General features: G+C 43.6%; 2 protein-coding genes across 11 annotated transcripts in view; one reads left to right on the top strand and one right to left on the bottom strand.

Annotated features, from left to right (window-relative positions):
• Positions 1-22184, top strand: part of PITPNM2 (phosphatidylinositol transfer protein membrane associated 2) — a 431574-nt gene extending 409390 nt beyond the window's left edge. For 5 of the 9 annotated variants that reach the window (XM_056535614.1, XM_056535577.1, XM_056535586.1 and 2 more), the window contains 4 exons: positions 8504-8653; positions 8741-8924; positions 9455-9583; positions 18076-22183. In XM_056535614.1, the coding sequence (XP_056391589.1) occupies positions 8504-8653; positions 8741-8924; positions 9455-9583; positions 18076-18414 (802 nt within the window). In that variant the 3' untranslated portion in view covers positions 18415-22183. Of the gene's footprint in view, positions 1-8503; positions 8654-8740; positions 8925-9454; positions 9584-18075 lie in introns of all 9 variants that reach the window. The other 4 variants (XM_056535654.1, XM_056535645.1, XM_056535625.1 and 1 more) reach the window with 3 other exon arrangements.
• The window catches only part of ARL6IP4 (ADP ribosylation factor like GTPase 6 interacting protein 4), a 51004-nt gene continuing 42423 nt past the window's right edge, over positions 15382-23962 (bottom strand). The window contains exon 7 of one of the 2 annotated variants that reach the window (XR_008847162.1): positions 15382-17854. The gene's annotated coding sequence lies outside the window, so the exon portion shown is untranslated. The remainder of the gene's footprint in view (positions 17855-23962) is intronic. The other variant, XR_008847160.1, reaches the window with a different exon arrangement.

The following is a 23962-nucleotide window of genomic DNA, read 5'->3' as shown; positions in this document are numbered from 1 at the left end:
TAGATATACTATACACTCTGTAAGTAGAGTCTTACCCATGAAAGAGCCTTGAAACATGACTGGAGCTGTTATCCTCAGTTATGCTTTAATACCTTTTAATAGGTTAGATATTTAAATGCAAGGTATCTATAGAGACAGTTGTCTTCCTTCTTGAAAAAACTTTATATACTTTTTCCCATCCCTCTGCTTGTGGCCTACTTCTGAAGGTCCCATGTGATTTTCATAGTCACATATTGCTTCATTTTCCTAGGTGCTTGTCTTAGGCTCCATATTGCAGAATATTTATGTCTTTCTCTTTGGTATTTTTTTTAATTATGGGGGGGGGGGATATATCAATCTGTCTTATAGTAACATTGTCTTTGGTAACTCCTTTATAATAATATGCTCTAATATTATGCCTTTTTATAGTGGTCATTATGGCCTTAGTACCCTAAAATTATAAAGTATCATATCTATTTCTAGCTGAACATAACTAAGGTTTCCTTACAAATAATCATTCAATTTCATCCTGGTGAAAAGCTGGCCACAATATTCTTAACTCGCTTACAGTTTTGGCCCAAGCTGTGCTCTGGCTATTGGCATGAGACAATAAAGTTCAGCCCAAGCCCAGGCTAATCATTCAGTAGAGTTATTTTAATGTTAATGCAACTTTAAGGCTAGGTTCACACTACGGAATTTGAGTGTAAATGCGCTTAGAAATTACACTCAGAAATTCTGCTGCACACTGGATGAGGAGCTGAGCAGTCGCACATTGCTGTGCTCCCGCTACCCCAGCTCTAAATTACCCTGAAAATCTTGACCCTGACAGCCGGAAGAACCTGGTGACCGCTGCTGGAGCTTGTTCGGTGCATGGGTGGAAGATCCTGCTAAGCGGCGCCGGGAGTGTTACGGAGTCGGGCTACACGACGGAGCAGCTTGAGAGGTGCCCTGGGACTAGCATTGATGTACACTGACAGCATCCAGTGCTGTGGGGTGAGCGGCAGGTGCAGGAGGCCTGAAGCAGCGGTGTTATCAGGGAGGACTCGGCAAAGAACAGCCACAATTGTTCTCCTTCATGGGCGGAGCTTGTGGTTGCCCTGATGACTCCCGCGCCTGGACTGTGAGCCGGGAGAGAGCTGCCTCGCCTGCTAGTGAGGCTTCTGCTGGGGAGTTCCTGCTGCTGCTAGCCAGAGACGACCCCCCCCGTACTTCATCTCTATGGTGTGCCTGCTGCGCCTCAGCATTGCATCCGGCAGCATCCTGACAAAAGGGTGCTGGTACTGCTACTATAGCTCTGCCCTCTGAGCTGCAATACTACTACTCTGCAGGGGTGCTTTGGACTGGTGCTTCACAGTGAGTACATTACAACTGCTGCTGCGCTGCTTAAAATACAGTTGGAGCTTCTGCCGAAGGATATACTCCTATTATACTGATTGCTGGACTGTGTACCTACACTCCTCTCCTCACCCTCCTGTTGTACACCTGCAGTTAAGCAAATGGGGGGACCAAGGAGTCACTCTTAAAAAATCTAAGCAGGCGGCTGAATCAGCCAGACAGTCTTCAGAAGATGAAGTCTCCTCAGATGCGGGCCAGTCTCAGCCTAGTGGGCAATCAAGAAGGGACTCCTGTGCTTCTACCCCCTTGGTCTCTAAAGTGTCTGCCCATGCAGCAAAAACTCTGTCAGTTCTCTAGACCTCCTGAGGATGTGGGTAGAGCATCACCTGAGCCCTCATCCCCCCCCCCCCTGTTTTCCGTTTTGCCCAGCCCTGAGAGACATTATTCACCCCAGCATGCCTCCTGCCCGGTTGATGCCATTGACCAAAAATGTACGCAGTTGTTAAGAGCAAGAACATCAGCAAGAATTTGTTGCAGGAGCGCACGGGGGAGGTGGAAAGCAGAGTGTCAACTGTTGAGGATACTTTGCAGCCTTTGCCAGAGCAGATGTCTTCTATGCAGCGCCAAATAAAAACTTTCCTTGATCGAGCAGATGAACTTTAAAATAGGCTTCGGCACGATAATATTCAACTGGTGGGCCTCCGTGAGAAGACTGAGGGCTCGAATCCGGTTGCCTTTCTGGAATCCTGGTTAAAAGAGATTCTACCACCTGACACCTTTCCCCCTACTTCACTGTGGAAAGGGCGCACAGAGTTCCAGCTAGGTCCCCTCTACCTGTGGTTCCCCTGTGACCGTTCCTGGCGAAACTGCTCCACTACAGGGACAGATGCTATCCTGAGAGCTGTCCGTATTAAAGGGGAAATACTTCTTAATGGCAGTCGAGTTGCATGTTATCCTGATTTATCAGTGGAACTGTGCAAACAAAGAGTTGAATTTACTGAAGTCCGTCTTTGCCTGCGTACTAAAGGATGCCGATATGCCATGTTGTTACCGGCCAGAGTGCGTGTGGTGGATGGTGCGACCACATGGTTCTTTACTTCACCAGCCAAGGCTCTGCAGTGGGTGGATGCTGCACTGGTGGCGGTCACCCCGGACTCATATCTGAGGCAGACTCTGTCCAAGAGTACCACTATTTCTTAGCTAATTAGAGTAGGAAGATAGGTTCCTACTTAGGTATTCCAGGTTGTTGTGTTTATTGGACATTTTTCTCCTATGCTACTGCCCATTTGGGATTATTTAGGGAGTTGGCCCACTTGTTACTTAGATGTGTTGAGTTGGTGGGAGGGTGTGGGACGGACGGTTCGGATTGCTAGAGTTCTTGCTACCTCCTACTTGTTAGAGTTTATAGTCTAGGGTCTGCACTAGTTCCCAGTGTTAGACAGAGTTTTGTTGGGGAAGCGATTGTTATGCCTTGCATTTGTTTATGGGTTTGTCTGGACCATTGTCCTGTCTGTGGTTTGTGTGGTGTATGTTCCCATGTTCCCGGAGAGCCCCAGGTGGTGGCCATGTGTTCTGAGATTTTTTTTATTTTTTTATTATTGCTCCCATATCTTGTGGTGGTGGAGGTTCACTGTTATCTCATGTTTTTCCTGATGTCTATTTTTCCAGGTACGGATAATGAGGTCACTTAAAGTTATTAGATGGAATGTTCAGGGCTTTAACTCCAAATTTAAATGTGCTTTGTGTTTGGACATTGTCAGAAGACAGATCCTGCATTTGATCTGTTTACAAGACTTACTGGTCAGAAAATTCTTGCCCTAAAAAGGGCATGGATAGCAAGAGGTTATCACTCTACATATTCTTCTTCTTTCGTGAGGGGAGGTCTCTATTTTAGTGACTAAGTCTCTCCCTCTGGTTATTGATCAAGTGGCTTGCGACCATTTTGGCAGGTTTGTGATTGTTCAGTGTTCGTTCCATGCCTTTAGTTTTCTTTTAGTGTCTGTGTATGTCGCCCCACCCCACCCCCGTTTCAGGTGGCTGTCCTAGATTGTATTACGTCTACGTTACTAACATTTCCCTCTCTGCCTGTTCTCCTCATTGGTGACTTTAATGTGGTCCCAGATCCTAGGGTAGATCGTACCGGTGCAACAGATTCCGGCTCTCCCGGACTTAATGCCTGTAGTGCGGCGTTGTCCCTTACTGAGGTATTGCGCTGGAAGCACCCGTCTGACCCATTATTTTCATTCTATTCAGCAGTACATAAATAGTTTTTCAGGATTGATTTGGCGTATGCCTTGTCTGATCTTCTACCTCTGGTAAGAAATGTCATGTATACCACTAGGGGGATCTCTGACCACTCAGCTCTTATACTGTCCTAAAGTCTGGCGGATGCGTCCCGGCTGGCTGCGGGAAGAGGCGGTGACAGCATCCTTACATAAAGCCCATAATTGTTTCTGGGAACACAATAGGTCCCACCCAGACAAGTTAGTTTAATGGGATGCTTATAAGGCGCATGTGAGGGGGGCCATTATGGCTGGGGTTGCGGGACAGAGGTCAGCTTACTCTGCTAGGGAGCAGGCGTTACAGGTTGAAATTAGGGTTTTAGAGGCAGAGGTAGTGAGGGATCCATCCCCTGATGCTGAACATCAATGGTTGAGGGCCAAAGAGCTCTCCTGATCCTTCAGAAGGAAAAGATTCAGAAGAGGATGGTGGACAGGGAGGCAACCATCTTCGAATTTGGGGATAAAAATGGCCGGTTACTGGCATACTTGGTCATATAGGGAATGTAGGCCAGTGGTGTCTATACCCTGTATTAGGGGGGCTAATGAAATTCTCGAGACAAACCCTATTGCTATTAATACTGTGTTTCGGAACTTTTATAGTAGTCTCTATACCTCTCATTTGTCAGTAGTTCTGGAGGGATTGGTCGCTTTTTTGAATGGTCTGCCTCTTCAGCCCTTGACTACGGCTCAGGCAGATGCTTTAGATGCTCCTTTTTCCGCTGAGGAGGTCTCCCTGGCTATTGTTCAAAGACTACAGTGATCCCTCAACATACGATGGTAATTCGTTCCAAATGAACCATCGCTACTTGAATCCATCGTATGTTGAGGGATCCGTGCAATAGTAATATAGAATGTTATACTCATGTGTCCCTGCCGCTCCGGGCTTTCACAGCTTCCCTGAATCGTTGCTTCCCATCGACGTCATCACGTCCTAAGGGTGTCCCTGCCGCTCCGGACCATCACCACTGCCCTGGATCGTCGCTCTCCATCGCCGTCATCACATCACTGCATACGCCGCTCCTATCGCATGACGGGATGGCGTGCGCGGCGACGTGATGATGGCGGAGAGCGACGGCTATGCAGAGGAGCCTGAAGAGGACGTCCAAAGTGGTGGAAACAGGTGAGTGACACTCACCGGGGCACATTAATTGGCTATCCAGCAGCAGCTGAAGCAGTCTGTGGTGCCAGATAGCCGTTTATATGATGGGCCCGACATACAAAAGCATTGTATGTTTATGCTGCTTTCAACATGCGATGGCATGTACGTAGTTAGCCTTGATGTATACACAGTCATGGCCGTAAATGTTGGCACCCCTGAAATTTTTCAAGAAAATGAAGTAGTAGAAAGAGAGAAGAGCTTTACCACAAGAGGACATCATTTTAAATTAGAGGGGCAAAGGTTTAAAGGTAATATCAGGAAGTATTACGTTATTAAGAGACTAGTGAATGCATGGAATAGCCTTCCTGCAGAAGTGGTCGCTGCAAATACAGTGAAGGAGTTTAAACATGCATGGGATAAGCATAAGGCTATCCTTCATATAAGAGAGGGCCAGGGACTATTGATAGGATTCAGATTATTGGGCAGACTATATAGGCCAAATGGTTCTTATCTGCCAACACATTCTATGTTTCTATAAGTATTTCTCACAGAAAAGGATTGCAGTAACACATGTTTTGCTATACACATGTTTATTCCCTTTGTGTGTATTGGAACTAAACCAAAAAAAGGAGGAAAAAAAGCAAATTGGACATAATGTCACACCAAACTCCAAATATGGTCTGGACAAAATTATTGACACCCTTAACTTAATATTTGGTTGCACACCCTTTGGAAAAAATAACTGAAATCAGTCGCTTCCTATAACCATCAATAAGCTTCTCACACCTCTCAGCCGGAATGTTGGACCACTCTTCCTTTGCAAACTGCTCCAGGTCTCTCTTATTGGAGGGGCACCTTTTCCCAACAGCAATTTTAAGATCTCTCCACAGGTGTTCAATGGGATTTAGATCTGGACTCATTGCTGGTCACTTCAGAACTCTCCATTGCTTTGTTGCCATACATTTCTGGGTGCTTTTTGACGTATGTTTGGGGTCATTGTCCTTCTGGAAGACCCAAGATCTTGGACACAAACCCAGCATTCGAGCATCCACCTGTATTCATGGGGTATGTAAAGGATCCTTGGAAGAAAAAGGATCCATGTACGCAGATGACACACTGGTTTACTTAGCTGATGTTCAGGGTTCCCTTGGGGCCTTGTTTACTCTCTTAGATGATTTTAGGTCCTTCTCAGGTCTATGGGTTAACTGTTTAGATATTTAGGGGGAGAGGTTTCTGCTAATGTGCCGACTTATGTAGAGTTGAATTTAGATCCAGTTTTGTTGTCTACAATGGCCAAATTGCGGGCTTGGTCCTCTCTGCCCATTTCCCTAGCTGGCAGAATTAATATCTTTAAAATGATATACTTAAGTTTTTATATCTTTTTCTTTCTCTGGTGATGCCCCCTAAGAAGTATTTTGTAAAGCTGGGTGGTGTTTTGAGATCCTTCTATTGGCAAGACAAACCTCCACATTTGGGTCAAGCGCTGCTCCAGGTGTCCAAGCGACAGGGTGGTTTAGGTGCTCCTAACATGCATAATTACTTTTAGCATCTCAGTTGGTGTATGCTGCCTGGTGGATCGACCTGGATCTGGCAAATGCATCTACTGCTCTGGCGGGAGCTCTCATGGGTTCGTATGAAACTTTGACTAACACCTTTTATATATATATATATATATATATATATATATACTTCTACTACCCAGTTGTTGCCTCCTATTAGAACTGTGGCTGAGGTGTTGTCTCCAAACGCCGTCCGTTGCCACTACTGTCTCCTAGAGTACCTCTGTGGGGAAATCCTCATTTTGAGCACCTACAGGAGTTGGAGGCAGCCGGCTTTTGAATTGATCACTCAGTCAAGTTCGCCACGCACTTGTTTGGGAAATTTCCTTCTTTTCCTTTGTTTCAAGAATTGTGTGAACGGTTTGATCTCCCTTGAAGTGCTCAGTTCCGGTACTTCCAGTTGAGACATGCGGTGGTGGCGCAGTTTGGCTCTCTTCATGTGACTCCAACTTTTTCTGATGTGGAGCTGCTTTTGGGCACTGCCAACCTCACCGGACCTCTGATTCAGGCATATGTATTGCTTCAATCGGTGGGCCCTGATCCATTTGAGTTGTTTTTTGTGAAATCGGTGGAAGATATTTCAGATATGACGGAGGATCAGTGGCAAGAAGTTACCAAAACCTATTACCCTACGGTGGTTAGTGATAGGGATCTACTTATTCAAGTCAGACTAGTCCTACGCTTGTATTATACGCCAGTTAAGCTGTTCTGTATTGGTGGCTCTTCTTCTAATTCTTATTTCAGGTGTCATGCAGATGTGGGCTCTCTTTTGCATGCGATGTGGATTTGCCCTGTGTGGAACCCTTTTGGAGAGCGGTAATACAGTTTATGACTGATCACTTGGAGTTCCCCTTTGTGTTTTCCCGTTGTGTGTCTTTTGGGTGTCATTAATGATCTGGCTTTGGGCTCCCATAGGCACCTACTCATTAGGTTTCTGTTGTTCTGCCCCCGCAAGGTTCTGATTATGGCCTGGAAAGATACCTCTCCTCCTCCATCTCATGGTGATTTAATTTAGTTAACAAGTATGTACCGTTATATAGGACTCTATAATAGTCGCAGGTGCCCCAGGAAATTTGACAAAGTCTGGATGCCTTGGCTGCTGTTGGGAGAATCTATAGTGCCTCCAGAACGTGTGAGTTCTCCTGAGTAGAGAGTTTATATTTTTCTTGACATGGGAAGTGGGGGGGCAACTCTGGGAGTGTGTGTGCGCATGTGTTGGGTTGTGTGTTTGTCTGGTGTCTGGATGTTGGCCTGGGTGCGGATCTCCTTAATTGTCTATTCCTGTGTTGCCAAATTACTCTGGAATTTTTATATTGTTATTGGTGGAGGGTTCTGTGCTCGAGCTCTGTTTTAATGTATTTTTAGGTTTAACTATAAAAGTTATAAATAAATTCAGAAAAAATAAAAATAATTCCATTACACAGTACAGAACTGCAGTGGCAGATGTTTTGCTGCCAAAATAATCATGCTGATTCTTTTGCCGGAATCCGCCTGGTATACATTGCCGTCTATAGGGACAGCAATATATCTGGCCACGCTCAGAAATTTTGTAGTGTGAACCTAGCCTAAGGGGGTTATATATTGGAAGAGGAGAAAAAATTCCACCTAAATTATCACTATATATATTCCCAACCATATCTCTGTGAATGACATGTGCATGTTGCAAGCAAGATTGGCATATTTATGATTATATCTTTTAGTATAAAACACACGGAGGACAGTATTTTACAGAATACTAGAAAAAGCCCTGCATATGTGCCCCATGTTGTCCTAAAGCCGGTGCTATTAATTGATAGCTTAGCTATCGCTTTAATGGCTGGAATTGGAGCAACCGTTGATAGTTGCAATGTAATCCTTTGATCACTGTGTTCGGGAGTGACCACTCCCCTCTTCAAATGGGTCTATAGCCCTCCAGTTGAAGTCTATAGCCCTCCAGTTGAAGTCTAAAACAATGGTCACATACAGCCAAGTTAATGAAAACATATCACGTACTCTGATTGCCTGTATTGACTGACTGTACAGGCATTTCCTGTCTGATGAGATAAAAGTCTAGACCAGGACCACTGCTGGGATGAACATGGTGGTATATCATGGCAGGTGAGTATAACTTTTTTTTTTTTTTTTTATCAACCTGAACTCATACTAAAATGTTTGTAGGGCACTGGACAACCAGCAAATAAAACAATTTGAAAGCTTATCTGTAATATAGTAAAAGGGATTAACTAAAATATGTTTTGTTTTCTGTTTAGGGGAGACCATACATTTGCGGACAGCCATCTTCATGTTTTACCAAAAGGAACAGAATTTGTAGTGTTCAGCATTGATGGATCTTTTGCAGCCAGTGTTTCCATTATGGGCAGTGACCCTAAAGTCAGAGCAGGAGCAGTAGATGTAGTGAGGTCTGTTTCTTCACTGTACAAGCTTAAGTTTATTATCCATTTTGTACAGCCAAAAACCCTTTTAACACCACCTTCATATTTCTCTAGGCACTGGCAAGATCTTGGCTACCTCATTATTTATGTGACAGGCAGACCTGACATGCAGAAGCAAAGAGTGGTAGCATGGCTTGCACAGCACAACTTTCCGCATGGTGTAGTGTCTTTTTGTGATGGATTGGTTCATGATCCTCTGCGCCACAAGGGAAACTTTTTGAAAAGCCTGATTCAAGATGTAAGATCCATTCATTGAATTATGCATAGTATATATGCCAATAGATCACACAAAGGTTAAAAGTGTTGAAATTATACATTTTATTGCACCTTTGCTTAAATATGATCAAAATGAAACCAAAGTTTTGACTTCATTAATTACCATTTTGCTTTGTTTACCACTATTAACGTATATAAATGTAATTTTAGATGTTCTTCACCTTTTGACTGGAATATGTGCAGTAGATTCAGAATTAAAGGGGGTATTGCTATATGGATGCCATAAATGTAGTTTTACATCTGGCACCCACACCTATCCCAAGATTAGCCAAGCCAGCTGTTATATGCAGTTTAGGCAACTCCCATTAGCATCCAAGGAAATAACGCAAACCACATAACACCATGTATGGGAGTTAAGTAAACAGTGATTAAGCACTGTTTTTAGCTTTTAGCTTGAGGGGGGGGGGGGTGTTTGGGAAAAGGTAGGACCTGCACCTAACAGACATTTATGGCATATCTAATTTAAATGGTATGTTTGATTTATTTTTACAGGTACACATGAAAATCCATGCAGCTTACGGGTCCACAAAAGACATCTCAGTATACAGCTCTATAGGTTTGTCACCAATGCAGATTTTTATAGTAGGCCGACCCACCAAGAAATTACAACACCAGTGTCAGGTAAGAAGCATAGAATTACTGTACTGAAAAACACACTTTAGTATTCTGTCTAGAGAAAGCTATTAAAGACCTCAACTGCAAAAAGACAATCTGTATAGAGCTGATCAAAAGGCATAACACAGTTTAAAGAGAACAAATCATCAGATTTCACCCGATGTAATGCTTCGCAAAGCGTTATATAGGGTAAAATCTTTATCCTAACCATCCCAGGGGACACTCCTACCTGCGGGGATGGTGAGGATATGTACTTATAAACTAGTCACCGCCCCACCCGTAAGTAGTCCCCTGGGCGGGGAGCTCCTCTCACCTAGTCCCGTTCTTCAGCCGGCAGTGACGACCCCTCCGCTTGATTGACGGGCCGCATAATCACTCTGCTCCGTCTGTTCAGTGAGCAGAGCGATGACACGGCCCGTCAATCAAGCGGAGGGGGCATCGCTGCCGGTTGAATAACGGGACTAGGCGAGAGGAGCTCCATGCCCAGGGGACTACTTACAGGCACGGCGGTGACTATTTTATAAGTTAATATCTTCAACATCCCTGCGTCCCCCGGGAATGGTGAGGATAAATCTGATGATTGGTTCCCTTTACGGTCTTGAAGGGGTGGTAAATAACATAGGGATTATTTGCCGTTATCTCATGCCACGCAGTAAGCATAACCCAGTATTATCTGTTTTGCGTGGATTATTCTTTTAATTACCAAATAAATATTGTTACACCATGTTTGCAGCTAGAGAAAAACTCCCTGATCCTGTGGTTGGACTAATCATTGTTATGGCCTGTTCAATATTTTTCATCAGAGTGAGATTTTGGCGCACTTATTTTGGTCTTATAAGAAGTTGTCCAATATTGATGTTTTGATTCATTAGCCCAGTGGTTCCCAACCTTTTTCGGTTCAGGGCACCCCTCGCTTAAAAAAAATTTCGCGGCGCACCCCTACCGAATAATATTCGACGTATGAGAAAAAAATGGCTAAAAAGAAGCAATACACATAACCTATATATCTGGTAGTTATGTAGATTACAGTGCTGCTATATGCAGGACTCACAGGTGAGGTCTTCTCTGATCGGAGTCGTTCACTTCTCTTTTCCATCTGACCCGGACCATCATAATGGTTTCTTCCTGTCACAACTCTTCACCACAGAACACATATATATTAGGCTCCTTACTTTTCCTGCATCATCCTATATTTTTTCCCACAAATACCTTCAGTCTCACACACACACACATACACAAATATCTCCAGTCTCACACACAATGCCCCCAGTCTCACACATACACATAATGCCTCCAGCAGCCTCACACACACACACAATGCCCCCAGCAGCCTCACACACACACACAATGCCCCCAGCAGCCTCACACACACACACAATGCCCCCAGCAGCCTCACACACACACACAATGCCCCCAGCAGCCTCACACATCCACAGAATGCCCACAGCAGTCTCCCATATGCACCAACTCACACCTTCAGCCTCCCTCCCAAATGCCTCCAGCCACCCACCCACTCACACCTTCAGCCTCCCATCCAATTGCCTCCAGCCACCCACCCACATTGCTTCCAGCCTCCTAGCGCCATTGCCTTCATTCCCCCCGCCATTGCTTCCATTCACCCCTCACCCCTGCTTCCATTCTCCCCTCAGCCACCCACTGCTTCCATTCACCCTGCAGCCACCCATCCACCACTGCCACTGATTCAATTCACCCACAGCCACCCAACCCTGCTTCCATTCAAACCTCCCCTGCTTCCATTCAAACCCCCCCCCCCTGCTTCCATTCACACCCCGGCCCCTGTTTACATTCAACCCCCCCCCCCCCCCCCTTCTGCCCCTGCTCACATTCAAACCCCTTCCCTTGTGCCTAATTTCATAAAAAATCCTGTTTCTCTATCGGCTCCATTGGGCGACACAGACCGTGGATGTATGCTGCTGTCTCTAGGAGGTATGACACTATGGCAACAAAGAAGTCTGCTCCTCCCAGCAGGATATACCCGCCTCCAGGCCCTGAGGTAATCAGTTTTAAGCTTCGTGTCTAAGGAGGTGGACATGGTCTGGAGTTCTCTCCAGACCAGGTCTTATGTTTTATTATTTTCCTAGTTAGGGAGTCTCACTTCGGTTGGATGGTCATTTGGGACAAGCCCAACCGCTCTCCTGGGGCTCCAGTTCGATGCGGCTTCTGCCCACTTTCGACTCTTTTCAAGAGTCTGATGCCTTCGGCTCCCTGCTCCAGTTTCCATTCGCTTTTGCATGGATGTCCTGGGTCGATTGGCGGCGGCCATTTGCCCAGTTTCATCACCGACCTCTTCAACTGGTGATTTTCTTCCGGTGTGACAGGTCTCCATTGTCTCTTGGCCGCAAGATCGTTCTCTCTCGTCAGTCTTGTTGGTCCCTTCTATGGTGGCTTCGTTTTCCCCCTCATTTTTTCCGGGGGTGTTCCTTCCTGTCCATCCCTGCCAGTCTGTCAGGCTGGGAGGTGTTTTCAGGGACCGCCCGGTCTGGGGTCTTGGCAGAAGCTTTTTCCCCTTCAACCTTTTTGGGGCCTAGGGCAATTCTGTCTTTGCTTGCTTCTTGGGAATTTCCCTCCTGGGCGGAACTCAGGTTTCTGGCCATCTCAGTTATCTTCAGTCTGGCCGTCCCTGGGATGTGATCTTCTGGGCCGGTCCTCAGTCGTCCAAGGCCACTGGTCCCTACATCCAGGGGTGTTTGCTGTGATCTGCAACCCCTGGGGCGCTCCAGGTGTGGACCTCTGCTTCTTCCACCACAACCAAAGCGTTTCTCTCTCTTGGTCGAGCCTTGCCCTACCTTGTCTATTTGGTGGTCGGGCTTTGCCCTACCTTATCTGTTTCCTCCCTTTCTTCTCTTTTTGGGGTCTTGAGGAAACTCTCAGTGGGACGTTTCCGCCATTCTAGTGGCCCAGCCTGGGCCCGGCGGGCGTGGTACGTCATCATGGTCAGCCTCCTGAACGACTTAGCGTTGCGCCTTCCAAATCGTCCAGACCTCCTCTCTCAGGTCTCCTGTGCCACCCCTATTACCGTCTCTGCTTGACGGCGTGGTGGTCGAGACCGGGGTTTTGAGAGCCGCGGTTTCTCTTCCCAAGTCAATCGCACTCAAGGCTTGTAAGTCCTCCTCGGCAAAAATTTACCACCGTACCTGGCGGTCTTATTTTAGTTGGTGTGAAGCTCAGGTCTTGTGTCCTGTTTTCTTGCAGTCGGGATTGGAACTGATGTTGTCTCTCAGTTCCCTTAAGGGTCAGGTTTCGGCCCTTTCTATTCTTTTCAAGCGTCTTCTGGCTTCTAATTCTCATGTCCGGACCTTCCTTCAAGGAGTGGCACATGCTGCCCCTCCTTATAGGTCACCTTCTCCCCCTTGGGACTTGAATCTGGTTCTGGGGGGTACTCCAAGGTTAACCTTTTGAACCCCTTGGGGAGGTGTCCCTGCGTCTCCTTTCTTGGAAAGTGGCATTTTCTTGTTGTTATCTCCTCCATTCGGAGAGTATCTGAATTGGCAGCTCTCTCCTGCTGTTCTCCGTTTCTGTTGCTTCACCAGGACAAGGTTGTCTTCCAGCCAGATCCTTCCTTTTTGCCTAAGGTTGTTTTGACTTTTCATCTCAATGAGGACATTGTTCTTCCATCCTTTTGTCCCGCTCCTTCTCATTCTAGGGAGCATTTACTCCACAAACTGGATATGGTTTGGGCTGCAAGGTATTACCTCTCTATCTCTTCTTCGTTTCGTCTGCGCGATTCCTTTTTCGTACTTACGGAAGGCCGTCATAAAGGTCATAAGACCTGCTTCCGGTCTGCCATTTCGGAAGCCTATCGCTGTAGGGGGAAGATTCCTCCCTTCAGGGTTGTGGCTCATTCTGTTTCTGTTGGGGCATCCTGGGCTCTCCAGAACAAAGCCTCGGCCTAGCAGATTTGTAAGGCGGCTACTTGGTCGTCCTTGCACACTTTCTCGAGGTTCTACCGTGTTCTTACCTTCACATCGGCTGATGCTAGTCTGGGCCGTAAACTGCTGCAGGCGGCAGTGGAACAGCCGTCTGCATGACTATCTGCCCACCCAAGGGACTGCTTTGCTACGTCTCACGGTCTGTGTCCCCCAATGGAGCCGATAGAGAAAAGGAGATTTTTTAACACTTACCGTAAAATCTCTTTCTCGAAGGATCCAGTGGGGGACACAGCTCCCGCCCTTTTGGGTTTCTCTTTGGTTCTCTTTCCGACGGTGTGTTCAGTTATACATTTTCTTCTGGTTCTCGGACAGTTCGTGTTTTTTCCTTGACCTGTCGGTTCTCTCCTATTGCTCTGGTACTAAAACTGATTACCTCAGGGCCTGGAGGCGGATATATCCTGCTGGGAGGAGCCGACTTCTTTGTTGCCATAATGTCATACCTCCTAGGGACAGCAGCATACACCCACGGTCTGTGTCCCCCAATGGATCCTTCGAGAAAGATTTTACGGTAAGTGTTAAAAATTCTCCTTTTCCATTCACTCCCCTGCTCTTGCTTCCCCACCGCTCCTGCCCCTCCTTCCATTCAGCCCCCTGCCCCTGCTTCCATTCACCCCACCGCTCATGCCCCTGCTTTCATTCACCTCACCGCTCATGCCCCTGCTTCCATTCACCCCAACGCTCTTGCTTCCATTCACCCCACTGGCCCTTCCCCTGCTTCCACTTCCATTCACCCCACCTCTCCGGCCCCTGCTTCCATTCAACCCACCTCTCCGGCCCCTGCTTCCATTCAACCCACAGCTCCTGCCCCTGCTTTCATTCAACCCACAGCTCCTGCCCCTGCTTTTATTCAACCCACAGCTCCTGCCCCTGCTTTCATTCAACCCACAGCTCCTGCCCCTGCTTTCATTCACCCCACCGATTCAGCCCCTGCTTCCATTCACCCCACCGCCCCTGCTCCCATTCACCCCACCGCCCCTGCTCCCATTCACCCCCTGCTTCTGCCCCTGCTTTCATTCAAACCCCTCCGCTTCTGCCCCTGCTTTCATTCAACCCCCCCTGTGCTTCTGCCGCTGCTTTCATTCAAACCCCCTGCTTCTGCCCCTGCTTTCATTTAAACTCCACCGCTTCTTCCCTGCTTTCATTTAAACTCCCCCACTTCTTCCCTGCTTTCATTCAAACCCCCCCCCCCCCCCGCTTCTGCCCCTGCTATCATTCAAACCCCCCTGCTTCTGCCCCTGCTTCAATTCAACCCCCCTGCTTCTGTCCATGCTTTCATTCAAATCCCCCTCCCCCCGCTTTCATTCAATCCCCTTCCCTTGTGCCATTTTCATAAAAAATCCCTGCTCCCCAACCCCTCCCCTGTGCTCTGGAATGTGCGCTGTAAGGTACACGGGATACCGGGAAAGCGCCGTCGCTGCAGTGACGTGGACGCTTCTCCGCCCAGCGTCATGCGCTGAACGCTTCCGCCAGGAGGGAAATTCAAATAAAAATTTACCCCTCCAGAGCCCGCGGCACCCCGGGCACTGCCGAACGGCACCCCAGTGTGCTGGGGCACCCCGGTTGGGAATCACTGCATTAGCCAATCCATCAACTTAAATCTAGATCCATCAACTTATTTGCAGATATAAATTGTAGATTTACATAGTTAGTACGGTCAAAAAAAGACATATGTCCATCAAGTTCAACCAGGGAATTAAGGGGTAGGGGTGTGGCGCGATATTGGGGAAGGGATGGGATTTTATATTTCTTCATAAGCATTAATGTTATTTTATAAGCATTAATGTTATTTTGTAAGCATTCTGCAGGATGTGTTCACCTATAGAAAGATTTTTATATGCCATTCATAAGAAGCTGGTTAACCATTTTCTGCTTTCATTAGTCGGTGAAAGCTGTTGATTAAAGTAGGGACATTTTTCTTCCAATCTTTGGATTTTGCATGGCCATTTGTTTTATTTTATGTACCTGAGCATTCTACATAGTTAAAAAAAAATTCTGACATTACTCTTCTGCCAGTCTTCCATCCAATTTGAGCCATAAAGTAAATCCCTGCATTCCTAGTTGAGATAGAGCTTACTTTATTGGTGCAGATTTTTTCCACAACAGATTTAAAATTCACTCTACTATAAAAAAAAAAAAAAAAAAATTGTCATATCTCGACATACAATCTGCAGTGTGCAACCGCATGTGGATTAATTCCTTTGAAAAAGGAGATAATCAGCATGCAAAAGAAATCCAAGGGTCAGCCACAGATTCAAAAGAGAATTTTCTGACATTTAAGGAGAACTATCATGTATAAGTTTTAGATCGTGGGGGGGGCAACCGCTGGGATCTCCACAATAGAGCGATACATGGAGGGGACGTGTAGGCTGCCGCTTTATGAGGGGTCGACATGCCCTGTTCCTAGTAAGAGCCAGTGCAGGTGATCGCGGGGGTCCCAGCAGTCAGACCCTGCGTGATCTAAAACATATCCCCTATCCTTTGGATAAGCGATACATTTTTCAGCATGATAGTTCTTTTTTAATCCCCATTGTATGAACATATTCTTATTAATCACAATCTTATTATTTGGCTGCAGTGAAATTGCTTATGGTCTTTACCAGCTAGCTCATGCACATTTTTCTATAATGTTATGCTCTATTACCTGATGATCTGAGAATTTATGTTGGAAAATATTTTTTCTTACATTTAAAAGCTGCAAAAATGTTACTTTTAGAATTAGTTTACTTATTATGAACATGTTGCTATACAGCATTACTCAACACATATCATCCGTATCATCCTAATATTTCTAATACAGATAACAGAGGAGGGAAGCACACATCTATAAAGGGGTTGTCCAGCAGTATTTTTTTATTTAATAGGAACAGAGTGGTTAAAACATTTTTTTACCTGACCTTATCTCTCGCCAGTTTTATTCCAAACACTGCCCGGGTACCTACTGATACCCTTTTTCTAGTATCCAATCCTGGCAGACACAGAATGCCTTGGAATGCCCACTTGATCAATTACTGACTGTGGTGGGTCAGTGATTTCAACTGGTTTGCCCCCTTTTAAATAAATGAGCTGTGCAACCTCTTTAAGGTCTCTTATAGAGATGAACGAACTTCCAGTAATTCGATTCATTACAAACTTCTTGGCAGTTGATGACTTTAGCCTGCATAAATTAGTTCAGCTTTCAGGTGCTCCAGTGGGCTGGAAAAGGTGGATACAATCCTAGGAGAGAGTCTCCAGCCCACCGGAGCACCTGAAAGCTGAACTTATTTATGCAGGTTAAAGTCAGCAAATGCCGAGCCGAGAAGTTTGTGACGAATCGAATTACCGTAAGTTCGCTCATCTCTAGTCTCTTACATAATTATAGTATAGTATTTAAACATTATTTCACACCCATTACACTTATGGATGCCTTACAAATGACCTAGAAATCTGAGTCATAACTTGGAAACAATTGGTTTACAATAAGGTGAACTTCAAATCAAGAATTTAGGCAAATCTACAGTATCTCTGGCCAAATTCAAATCTAATGAATCTTCAGATGATTAATTTTGTTTTGCAAGATTCATCCAGCTGTTTAAGATTACATTAAAAAGTAAGGTGCAACACTCCGAGAGGTACAGTCTCCTAAGACTGTATTCAAGTTGGATAAATTCCTAGCAGACCTTGAGATGTCATATTTTTATTTTCAATTTTTAACACACAGAATAGAGCAAAACAGTTGTTGTAAACCATTCCCTTCCCTGAAAAGCAGAGTTCAAGATGCATGTCTGTTCCAGTTGTATACATCATAAATACAGCCAACAATATAATAAAGAAAAAAGACTTGTCTCATCATAGCAATACAGAGTCAAAAAGGGGCAATAATAGCAATGAGAGTTTTCTTCCCAGCTAAATGTAGGCAAGACTAAGGTGCGTATCTAAAAGTGCCCAGCTGTGAAATCCTGGCTTCAAATTTGGATATGCATGTACTTTCCTCTCTAATGTATTGGTAGTATTCATTTTATGAATAATATTGGGAGTTACATAAACAATATAGCTCTCATTAAAGTCAATGTGAGTTACGCTCATTGCGCAACTTCACTGCATTTCGGCTTTTTCCAAGCACCTGCAAACAGGCAGGAGCTGGCCGGAAGACCCAAAAGGAATGAGCTGGGACAACCCCTTCAGCTCTTATGGTGAAGGTGTAGGATTAGGATAAGGTTAAAGTAGGTATTTAGCTTCACGATTGTTCCCACTTTGAATGCACAAAAAGGGAATGAAAATCCTTTGTCAGCGACAGTTCTTCAATTTATCCCAAGCTTCTCTTTCTGTCCCATCACTTCAGCTGTTGGACCTGTTGTGAGACAAAATAAAGCTAAGGGTTGGGTACTGTCATTCAGAGTGTCATATTTTGACTTTTCTGTGCAGTTGCGACACTTTGAAACTGAAAAGGAGTTGTCAGAAAATCTGTTAGTTTCGGATTCAGTCAGAAATACAGTAGATTCTCTCACTTTTAGTGACAAATGTACCAGTTGTGCTAATCTTTGCTATTTGTAACCTGTATTATTTTTGCAGTTTATCACTGAGGGCTATGCTTCTCACCTTGCCCAACTGGAATACAGCCACCGATCACGGCCTGCCAAGAACACCAACAGGATAGCACTGAGGAAGGGAAGCTTCTGTCTTCCTGGTCAAACAGATTTTCTGAGAAAGAGGAATCACTTGCTCCGTACTATCTCTTCGCAACCCACTAGTAGCAGCAACCACAAACCAGAAAGAACACAGAGTCAGTCTGAAAGTGACCGGGATCGGGAAAAGGAACGTAGCCAAAGAAGTATGAGTATTGCAGCAGGATGCTGGGGCAGGAGTGCAGCTACCACCAAGCTGGAATCTGGCGTTTTAAGTCAGAAGTGAGCTACCATGTTTTCTGAACATTTTCTCATGCACTTGGCTCTGGTTAGTTTAAAGGTGGAGGTTGGGATGAAAAGAGGCACAACTTTGTTGGACAGTGATGACAAAATGGTGCTACTATATAACAACAATAGCAGAGCTGGTGATCAGAAATGTTGAACTGCAGGCCTTAAAAGGGTGGTTATGCCCAGGAACCACAAAGGGGGGCAAATAAAATTAATCAAGTATCCCAATGTTTTTATTTATTTTACTTTTTAAACCAGGTCCAATAACTTATTGATGTAAATATGTGCCTCCTATACCTTAGCCATCTCTAAAATGTTAATAGAATGCACAGCACACATCCTGTTACATAGTGAAAGGGATAGTACACATTGTTCACAAACGCCTAAAAGCTTGAGAGTTGGTTAACTACTCAAGAAGAGGCAGCCTCCTCAGAACTTGGTGGAAAATGGGAAGAACAATTGACTTCAATCCTGCCTTTGTTGGAATTCAGTCTTGAAAACTAAGGCACAACAAATTAAGAAACGGAAACATTTCTTTCCTTTTTTTGCCGGAAAGAAGAAAGATACTTTCATGCAATGACAATATTCCAGGATCTCTTGACAGTCTGCCTTGCTTATTTCAATATGTTGTGGACCTATGTAAAGAACACCTTTATAACCAGATGTGAAAGCACTGCGCAGGTATACCTTGCTGTAACTTTGGTGATCAGAGGTTAAGTTCAAACCAGTAACCTAAGTCCTTTTGTATCTAAAGTTCTTAAGATTCTGTAATTGTCCAGTTTGCTGCTTTTTGCGTGTAGTTGCTCAACTGTACAACCTCATTGTTTTTTTGCACTGATAATTTTTAGATTGGAGATTTGTTACCATCTCATGTAGCTACACATCTTTGTATGTAGTGCATGGTAATTTAAATATTGCTAAGCCAGGGGATAGATATTAATATTATTTTTGTGTGCTGTTGTTTCACCACGGTATGCAGAATTTAAGCAGGCGTGCCAAAAAAAGTAAGGTAGAAACAAAAAAAGGCCATATCTCATGTCCTAAGTTCCACTATTAACCAGGGGGTCACTACATGCAGATGCATGAAAAGTCTATGGAACCTCAACATGTTTTTGTCTCTTAAGGTTGAAAGAAAGCTCCAATCATCAAATTTGTTATATTTATTTATTTAGACCAATCAACTACATTTCTACAGGTCCTTTTGTGAAAAAGTACAGTATAGGAAACTACTGTACACACTTTAGCACTGTGAAATCTCCCTGATTGTGACTTGCAGAGGTGAACAGAAGCCAAAAAGGGAATGCTTTTAGCTTGATATAAAGCCTAAGAATGTGTGCACAATAAGTATTCTAGTTCTTTTGCTGTTCAATCTATCCTGTAAGTTGTCTTTGCCCAGACGTAACAGAGAGTTCAATTTATTGACATTTTAACATGGTTTTAACCTATGCAGAATAGACTATACCATTTGCCTGCATATATGAACAGCATCCGCTTTCTCTGTTTCTAATATATAACACAAACCCCTCTACAAAAGCTTATTTTACATCGGAAAATTTGGCTATGAGACACATCGCATATTATAAAATAGACATTTACCTAAAGATTCCCCTCTCCCCTCCTACAAAAAAATTATTTTTAAAAATCTTTACCTTTATATTTCTAGAATTATCAACATTGATAAGACATTTGATGCTACTTTTTGGATCATAGCTATATATAACATATATATAACAGCTGTGATAGTAGTTTAAAGAGATTTTGTTAATATGCCACTAACAATACAAAGCACAGTAGACATTTGTGTATCGTAAGCTGTTAGCCTAGTGTTTGTGGCTGCACAGCATTGACCATTGAGGTCTTATGATACATCTTATGGAAGGTTTCTGTTAGAAAAAAAAAAAAGAGATGAATCCTTAACTGGACAAATTATGTACTGGTATAAGAATTAGATATGGCCTTTCAAGTAGTGAATGCAAGCAACAACAAAAAATGCACAAAATGAGAAAATGTATGTAAATTTATTATGTGCAAGGGATGCTAAACTATTGTGTGTAGATATTGTACAACATACAAATGTAAATGTTCAGAAAAGTGGTTATATAAAAGTGAAAGTTATTTATTTATGTAGAAAATGTCTAGGATGGGGAGGGAGATCCTCCGGGATTTTTAATGAACATTAAAAAAAAAAAAAAAAAAAAAAGCTTTTTGTTTTTAGGCATTATGTACAAAGCAATTAAATTAAAGGACCAAGTATAATGTAATTTCCATTTGCATAAGTGCAATATTCTAGATTTATCCTCATTGCTCCATATCTCCCATGTAGAATTGACAATCATACTCTGTATATCTTCATACGTTTGCTGTTTAAGTTTTCTCAATTCTGCATTTCCTGACTATGTTTTTTTTTTGGATCTTTGCCACGTGGAAACAACATAACAGAATATATGTAATTATGACTGCAATAATATCAGAAGGTGTATAAAAAGGAGGATTGTTCTATGCGATTCCACCACAAATTATTTAGGAATGAAGTCCAGCTCATCCTTACCTGCTGGATAATATGTAATTACCATGTTAGTTTGTATTTATTTTTCCAAAAGCAATAGTCAAAAATAAGCTTCTAATTGGGGTTGGGGCCAGCTCACTCTGAATAGCTGTTTGTGTATCTAAGTGACAATGCCTATTCTTTATCAGTTTGAAACTGCTACGTTTTTTTTGTCTCTGTTGCTTCAGAAGGCCTAATAACCACAACCTATGTCTATTTCATCTATGAGAAGTTGTATCCATAGATTCAACATCTTAGTCTCAAATAACCAAAAAGAAATAAAAAATAAGTTTACAATGTTACAAAATACAATAAATGAAAACCAGAGGTTATCTTACCGTCCAGATTTCAACCCTTTCACAAGTAGCTTGCTGTTGTAGACACAACTAGCATTGATGGAGTTAAATGCAATTTTGCCTCCCATGTATAGGATCCTGCACTTTCTCAAGCCCGGACAGAAAGGTATTTTACCTTTGCTGCATTTCCTAGAAGTTCCAGTAGCCTTACATTTCTCGTATTATCTCCAGGAGTATAATCTAGACTGTCAGTTTTCTATGTAATAATATTTATAAAGAGTTATTTGTTGGGGATAATAGTAACAGTTGTTGTGCAGATGTACGAGAGAGACTTGCACATGACTATGAACTCTTCCAAATGTCTGTCTGCTGCTCCCTGGTTTTCATTTTTTGTATTACTTTGATGTGTGTACAAATACTATTTAGCTTGTATGTGTGTGTTGTTTTAGGCCTCTGTACTTTCTGTGCAGTACCCATTGTACGTTACACAGATTAAAGATTTGAGAAGGCTATTGGATTGTATCACATTACTTTTCTACAATGATATGGTTCTTTGTATGGTCTCCTCAGTTAATAACAACCAAAAGGAAACTAGGTATAAAAGCTGATGCCCCATATAAAATTTTAGCAAAACTCCCAAGGAGAACATGGTCAACCAAGCAGCAGACTCGTATACTTATTTATTCCTACTTTTTACACAAAAGTAAACTCTGTACTGTATAACTTATCAGGTGCCTCATGTGTTACACTTAAAGGGGTACTCCGCCCCTAGACATCTTATCCCTGAATGCGGGGGTCCCGCCACTGGGAACCCCCCGCAATCTCTCCTGCAGCATCGTGTCATCTGCTGCATGGCGAAAACTTCACTCCGTGCCTAATGACTGACGATACATGGGCCGGAATATCATGATGTCACGATCCTGCCCTCTCGTGCCACCACGCCCCCTTCCATAGATGTGCATTGAGGGGGTGGGGAATGACGTCACTAGGGGGTGGGGTCATGACGTCACAATACTCCTGCCCCTGTATCGCCCGTCATCAGGCATGGAGCAAAGTTCGCTCCCTGCAGCAGATGACAGGGGTTCCCAGCAGTGGGACCCCTGTAATCAGACATCTTATCCCCTATCCTTCAATAGGGGATAAGATGTCTAGGGGCGGAGTACCCTTTAAAGTGGTTGTCTCACCCCTGACAAACCAATATGGTAGACAATGAAGGGAAATTTATCATATGCAGCATTTGTAATGCCTGGCTTATCTTCTGCTAGTTATTTTAAAACTTTTGACGTGTCAGAAACATGTCAAAAGTTTTTATCTGTTTGGGTCTCAGTGCTGAGACCCCCACCTATCAGGAGAATGAGTAGGGATAAGCGCTTGGTAGCACACATTACTCCCTGACTCTGTGATCTTTGTTTCACTGCCCGATATACTTAAAATGCTGAGAAGTACACGAGGAAGTACACACTATTGCATGCTTATCCCTGCTTGTTGTCCTGATCGCTTAGGGTCTTAGTACTGAGACCTTAATTGATCAAAACTTTTGACATGTCATAAGTTTTTACAGATACTTTAAGTGCCGTGTATCATGCAAATCGCACACTGGCCCTGATTTACTAAGAGCAGAGTGTTTATTCTGGAGTGATTTCAATATCACTCGTCTTTTTTTTCAGGTTTATTTACTATTCTGTCGCACATGTCTGTTATTTTTCTGTCGCACTAGTCAATTGTGTCGCACAAACTCCGAGCTAAAGAAATTAGTTGTGAACATTACAACAATTATCCTTGTTTATCAGCTTGGGTGTTAAATTGATTTAAACCTAATATTGCAAATGTGTTAAAAAGAAAAAAAATATATAAACATTAACTATCACAAAAGCATTCAATATTTTATTCATAAAAGTGTTAAACTGTACAAAATGTTTTCAGGTTATAAAACAAGTTGCTTTCACAAAAAACACAATAGCACACAATCGCTTGTTAGAAATCACTCCATTATTGGAATTTCACTCGGCCTCTTGGCTGTCTGTTATTGTGTGAGGCAAGCTCACACTTTTTCTCGAGTGATTTTGGAAGTACTCAGAGTATTTTTTGTTTTTTGTCGGTAAAACGCCCATTTTTGCATAAAACACGCCCATTTCAGAATGAAAAAAACACTCAGTGTTTTCTAAAGTGTCGGTTGTGCGAAAATCTAGGTGCAATAACCGAGAAAAAGAGTCGGTTGGACTTTAGTGAATGACGGCCACTGTGTAATAAATTTTGCACAACTCAATGATGTATACTGCCAAGTTGGCTTGCTTTTTTTCCATAACTTGAGCTGAAGTACCTATGTGTGGTCAGGGCTGGAGTGAGTTGGCGCAAATTAAAAAAATCATAAATATTACTTAGACAAGTATTCTCAGTGAAGTTTACTTATCTCCTTGGCACATTTCAAAAGAAACTCTAACAAACTTCGCTAACTGTTGCACAATTTGAGCAACTGAAAATTGTACACAAATCACCTTGTGTAAAACAATGCAAAATACTGCATTTCTGACCCTAACCTAAGGCCGCATTCTCACAACTGAAATTCCACATATCTGCTTCCATTCCGCAACCCCATTGATTTTATGCAGCTTTCCGCAGTTTAACATTTGAAGAATCTGTGCAGAATCCGCACTAACTTTGACTGTTCTATTTATAAAGTCTATCTTTTTACTGAGTGGCGGAAT

Source organism: Hyla sarda, chromosome 1, assembly GCF_029499605.1.
Source record: "Hyla sarda isolate aHylSar1 chromosome 1, aHylSar1.hap1, whole genome shotgun sequence".
Lineage (NCBI taxonomy): Eukaryota > Metazoa > Chordata > Amphibia > Anura > Hylidae > Hyla > Hyla sarda.
Note: the sequence above shows the minus strand (reverse complement) of the source record. Positions and strands in the feature narration are given on the sequence as shown.